Source organism: Aegilops tauschii, chromosome 5 (assembly GCF_002575655.3).
Source record: "Aegilops tauschii subsp. strangulata cultivar AL8/78 chromosome 5, Aet v6.0, whole genome shotgun sequence".
Classification (NCBI taxonomy): Eukaryota; Viridiplantae; Streptophyta; class Magnoliopsida; order Poales; family Poaceae; genus Aegilops; species Aegilops tauschii.
The window spans coordinates 302,031,599-302,037,827 of NC_053039.3; the positions used below are offsets into that span (position 1 = coordinate 302,031,599).

At 46.2% G+C, this 6,229-nt stretch overlaps 1 protein-coding gene across 1 annotated transcript; it reads left to right on the forward strand.

Moving 5' to 3' along the window:
- Positions 1-837: 837 nt before the first annotated feature.
- LOC141022789 (uncharacterized) lies at positions 838-1,866 on the forward strand. The gene is made up of 3 exons (XM_073499052.1): positions 838-1,495; positions 1,571-1,650; positions 1,744-1,866. Exons 1-3 carry the CDS (start codon positions 838-840, stop codon positions 1,864-1,866), a joined length of 861 nt encoding a protein of 286 aa, XP_073355153.1.
- Positions 1,867-6,229: the final 4,363 nt, after the last annotated feature.

Genomic DNA, 6,229 nt, shown 5'->3' on the forward strand with positions numbered 1-6,229 from the left:
CTCATATTCAATTTGATTATGTATGAGATGACTATATGATGTAACTAACATGACCTGCGTGTCATGATTCTGCATGATGGCTGGAGCCATATGATTGCACTTTAATGACCTGCGTGTCAACCTTAAGTAATGCACTTATTTTATTAGCTATAGAGATAGCAATATTATCTGGTGCATCGACAAGGTGGTGGCAATCTTCGCGAAGATGAACACCGACGCAAATGCCGAAGACGAAGAATTGAAAGACTTCTCCGTCAGAAAGGGCTATACCATATCATGCTAATTATGAATTGCCTGAGATGTTTATCCCCTATGATGCACCCTTCTTGATTGCGCGGTAGTCGCTTTTATTAGGGTGATCTCTCACTTAAAGATATCAAGTAGATAGTGTTCTCCCAAGTGTAGCACCGTCACGGCACCTATCTTTTCGGGGTGCGCCGTGTCACACGGGTACGAACGATTAGAGAAGTGTGAGGCGGGTGAGTTGAGACCTCGCAGCGAGATCACTTGGTTGTCTTGACGTTCAGGCATGACCGTCATGAGCTCGGAACACACGCATCGAAAGATGAACAAGAGTCACATAGTGATGTGATTGGCAAGTTGGCCTACCGGTTAAGATTTTGATCATCAGTGGTGTTACACCAATGGCGAACAATCAAGACACGGATCTTGAATCACTCATAATCAATTTTGAGAGATATTGATTTGAGTGGGAGTGCATTTTAGAATAAAATGTTTATTCACTAGTGCAAATTTCATTATAAACAAAGTCTAAGTGAAACTTGTGTTTTTGTTGTAGATCAAATGGCTCACAACACCGCGTTCAACTTAGGCCCGATGTTAGAGAAAGAGAAGTTAGCTACGACTGGAAACAACTATGCGGACTGGGTCCGTAACCTGAGGATTGTCCTCAGGAGCGCTAAGAAATTGTACGTGCTTGAAACTGCTCTTCCAGCTAAACCGGCGGCAGATGCACCGGTAGATGAACAAAATGTCTGGGCCACTAAGGATGATGATCACAACTTAGTGCAGTGCCTCATGCTAGCTTGCTTGAGTCCAGGGCTTCAAAAACGTTTTGAATTCCATAAAGCCCGTGATATGATCCGGGAATTGGATGCTCTGTACAAGGAAACCGCAAAGTCTGAACGATATGATATCATGAAGGCTTTGATGGATTGCAAGATGGCTGAGGGTAGTTCAGTTGGCAAACACGTGGTCAAAATGATTGGCTATTCTGAAAGGCTTAAACCCCTAGAATTTCCACTTCCACCTGGCCATATGATGGACATGTTGCTTTCTTCACTCCCCCCGTCTTACGACGGTTTTGTCATGAACTACAACATGACAGGGATGGAGAAGACACCGGAAGAGGTGCTCGCCATGCTGAAAACTACAGAAGGAGGACTGCGGAAAAATCGCAAGCAAGTGTTGCTTGTGAATAAAACCGCCAGTTTCAAAAAGAAGAAAGGCAAGCCAAAGAAGGGCAAGGGCACCGGTAAGACCGGCTCCCAAAGCAACTCTAAGGGCGGAGCCAAGAATGAAACTGAGTGCTTCTACTTCAAGGGCACAGGACACTGGAAGAGAAACTGCAAGAAGTATCTGGAAGATAAGAAGACCGGGAAAACCGGAAAAGGTATAATTGTTATACAAGTTAATGTCATTGACGTTTTGCTTGCCAGCGAAAACTCTAAGTCTTGGGTATTTGATACCGGATCGGTTGCTCACATTTGCAACTCGATACAGGGACTTCAGAAGGTGCGCAAGCTAGCAACGAATGAAGTCGTGATGCGCGTCGGGAACGGTGCTGGGTCGCCGCTCAAGCCATCGGCATTATGCCTCTACGTCTCCCTTCAGGATTTATCTTAGAACTAAGTAACTGTTATTTTGTTCCACTGTTGTGTAGAAACATTATCTCCGGATCATGTTTGGTACATGATGGGTATTCGTACAAGTCTGAGAACAATGGTTGTTCACTTTATTGTAAGGATATGTTTTATGGATTTGCACCCATTGTTGGGGGCCTTTTCATACTAAATCTTGAATGTGGAAATGATGTCTTTAACGTGAATGCTAAACGCCTTAAGAAGGCTGATACCACCACCACTTTCATGTGGCACTGTCGCCTTGGCCACATCGGTAAGAAATGCATGCAAAGACTCCATAAAGATGGAGTTTTACCGTCCCTTGATTTTGAATCATTTGACTCATGTGAAGCTTGCCTCATGGGGAAAATGACCAAGACGCCGTTCACGGGTCATCCTGAACGGGCGGGTGAATTATTGGAAATAATACATAGTGATGTATGTGGTCCAATGAACACAGGCGCACGGGGTGGATATTTTTACTTCGTGACTTTTACTGATGATTTGAGTAGGTATGGATATATCTACTTAATGAAGCATAAATCAGAAACCTTTGAAAAGTTCAAAGAATTTCAGAATGAGGTAGAAAATCATCGTAACAAAAAGATTAAGTTTCTGCGGTCTGATCGCGGAGGCAAATATCTTAGTCATGAGTTTGGCCAACATCTGAGTGATCGTGGAATCGTTTCACAGCTTACGCCTCCCGGAACTCCACAGAGAAATGGAGTATCTCAACGACGTAACCGAACCTTGTTGGACATGGTAAGGTCAATAATGTCTCTTACAAATCTTCCAATATCTTTTTGGGGTCACGCACTACTTACTGCTGCTCACACACTAAACAAAGCACCGTCTAAATCTGTTGAGACGACGCCACATGAGATGTGGCACGGGAAGAAACCCGACCTGTCGTTTTTCAAAATTTGGGGTTGTGAAGCTTATGTAAACCGTTTACAGCCAAGCAAACTTGATCCCAGATCAGACAAATGTTACTTTGTAGGTTATCCCAAGGAGACAGTTGGGTATTCTTTCTACCACGCCTCCGAGAACAAAGTGTTTGTTGCAAAACATGGAGTCTTTCTTGAGAAAGAGTTTCTCACTAAAGAAGTGAGTGGGAGGACAATACAACTTAATGAGATTAGTGAATCTTCGGCAACCGTTGATATGGCTAAGGAACCGGAAGAAATTCCGCTAATTATCCCTACAACCGAGCCGGAAGTTGTCGCATGTGATGCGGAGACTTCAGACAATGTTGTAACTGAACCGCGCAGATCAGGTAGGGCTATCCAGCCACCTGAGTGGTTTCATAACAAAATCTTCATTCTTGAAGACGATGAACCTACGCACTACAAGGAAGCGATGGCGGGGCCCAGCTCAAAAGAATGGCACAAAGCCATGAGATCCGAAATGGAATCCATGTACGAAAACCAAGTTTGGAACTTGGAAGAACTTCCAGAAGGCGTAAAGCCCATTGGTTGTAAATGGATTTTCAAAAGAAATACGGACGCGGATGGTAATATTACTATCCACAAAGCTAGACTTGTCGCGAAAGGGTTCACACAAGTTCCAGGAGTGGACTACGACGAGACTTTCTCGCCAGTAGCTATGCTTAGGTCTGTTCGGATATTGCTAGCAATTGCTGCTTATTTCGACTATGAAATATGGCAGATGGATGTCAAAACGGCTTTCCTAAATGGAAACCTCAAAGAGGATGTATACATGATACAGCCAGAAGGTTTTGTCATTCATGAGGATGCTGGAAAGGTATGCAAACTTCAGAAAGCCATTTATGGTCTGAAGCAAGCATCAAGGAGCTGGAACATTCGTTTTGATGAAGTGGTCAAAGAGTTTGGCTTCATCAGGAATGACAAAGAATCTTGTGTTTACGAGAAGTTTAGTGGGAGCGCAAAAGCATTTCTAATCTTGTATGTGGATGACATATTGTTGATTGGAAATGACGTGAATTTTCTTAGCGAAATAAAAGACTCATTGAAGAAAAGTTTTTCAATGAAAGACTTAGGCGAAGCGGCATATGTATTAGGCATCAAAATCTATAGAGATAGATAAAAACACCTGATAGCGCTTAGCCAAAGCACGTACATTGACAAGGTGTTGAAAAGGTTCAACATGGAGAACTCCAAGAAAGGCCTACTCCCCATGTCACCTGGCACAGTGCTTCGCAAGAATCAGAGTCCTCGGACTCTGGATGAGCGAGTACAAATGAATGATGTTCCATATGCCTTGGCAGTTGGTTCTATTATGTATGCCATGCTATGTACAAGACCAGATGTTTCCTATGCGCTAAGTGTTAGCAGCCGGTACTGTGACGCCCCCGATTTGACCGTACACTAATCATGCACGCAAATGTGTACGATCAAGATCAGGGACTCACGGGAAGATATCACAACACAACTCTACAACATAAATAAGTCATACAAGCATCATAAAACAAGCCAGGGGCCTCGAGGGCTCGAATACAAGTGCTCGATCACAGACGAGTCAGCGGAAGCAACAATATCTGAGTACAGACATAAGTTAAACAAGTTTGTCTTAAGAAGGCTAGCACAAACTAGGATACAGATCGAACGAGGCGCAGGCCTCCTGCCTGGGATCCTCCTAACTACTCCTGGTCGTCGTCAGCGGCCTGCACGTAGTAGTAGGCACCTCCGGTGTCGTAGGTGTCGTCGTCGACGGGGGCGTCTGGCTCCTGGACTCCAACATCTGGTTGCGACAACCAGATAGAAAGGAAAAGGGGGAAAAGAGGGAGAGAAGCAACCGTGAGTACTCATCCAAAGTACTCGCAAGCAAGGAGCTATACTACATATGCATGGGTATATGTGTAAAGGGGCATATCAGTGGACTGAACTGCAGAATGCCAGAATAAAAGGGGGATAGCTAGTCCTGTCGAAGACTGTGCTTCTGGCCATCTCCATCTTGCAGCATATAGAAGAGAGTAGATTGAAGTCCTCCAAGTAGCATCGCATAGCATAATCCTACCCGGCGATCCCCTCCTCGTCGCCCTGTTAGAGAGCGATCACCGGGTTGTATCTGGCACTTGGAAGGGTGTATTTTATTCAGTATCCAGTTCTAATTGTCATAAGGTCAAGGTACAACTCCGGGTCGTCCTTTTACCGAGGGACACGGCTATTCGAATAAATAAACTTCCCTGCAGGGGTGCACCACATAACCCAACACACTCGATCCCATTTGGCCGGACACACTTTTCTGGGTCATGCCCGGCCTCGTAAGATCAACACGTCGCAGCCCCACCTAGGTTCAACAGAGAGGTCAGCACGCCGGTCTAAACCTATGCGCGCAGGGGTCTGGGCCCATCGCCCTATGCACACCTGCACGTTGCGTATGCGGCCGGAAGCAGACCTAGCCCCCTTAATACAAGCGCGAGCTTACGGTCCAATGCGGCGCGCGCCACTCAGTTGCTGACGTCAAAAGAGCTTCGGCTGATACCACGACGTCGGGATACCCATAACTACTCCCACGTAGATGGTTAGTGCGTATAGACCAAATGGCCAGACTCAGATCAAATACCAAGATCTTGTTAAGCGTGTTAAGTAACCGCGAACGCCGACCAGGGCCAGGCCCACCTCTCTCCTAGGCGGTCTCAACCTGCCCTGTCGCTTCGCCACAAAGTAACAGTCGGGGGCCGTCAGGAACCCAGGCCCACCTCTACCGGGGTGGAACCACCTGTCCTTTCAGCCCCCTCATTAGAATCACTTGCGGGTACTCAACGAGCCGACCCGACTTTAGTCACCACATGTGTCATGTATATAATGTATATAGTATATACCTGTGATCACCTCCCGAAGTGATCACGGCCCAGTAGTATAGCATGGCAGACGCACAAGAGTGTAGAGCCACTGATGGAACACTAGCATCCTATACTAAGCAGTAGGATAGCAGGTAAGGGTAACAACTGTAGCAACAATGACAGGCTATGCATCAAGATAGGATTAACGGAAAGCACTAACATGCTACACTACTCTAATGCAAGCAGTATAGAGAAGAATAGGCGATATCTGGTGATCAAGGGGGGGGCTTGCCTGGTTGCTCTGGCAAGTAGGAGGGGTCGTCAACTCCGTAGTCGAACTGGGCAGCAGCAGGGCCGGTCTCGTAGTCTACCGGAGAGAAGAGGGGGAAGAAACAGTAAATACAATGCAAACATAAGCATGACGATGCGTGACATGACAATGAGGGTGCTAGGTGTGTCCTAACGCGACAGTAGGTGGTACCGGCGAAGGGGGGGAACATCCGGGAAAGTATTCCCGATGTTTCGCGTTTTCGGACAGACGGACCGGAGGGGGAAAGTTGCGAGTTCGATAGGTTAGGGAGGTGTGGTGGACGAACGGACT

Coding starts and splice junctions, on each gene's coding strand:
- LOC141022789 (XM_073499052.1), top strand. CDS start 838: ATGTTAGAGAAAGAGAAGTTAGCTACGACTGGAAACAACTATGCGGAC. Junction 1,496..1,570: donor AAAGAAGGGCAAGGGCACCG/GTAAGACCGGCT, acceptor TCAAGGGCACAG/GACACTGGAAGAGAAACTGC. Junction 1,651..1,743: donor AAGGTATAATTGTTATACAA/GTTAATGTCATT, acceptor AACTCGATACAG/GGACTTCAGAAGGTGCGCAA.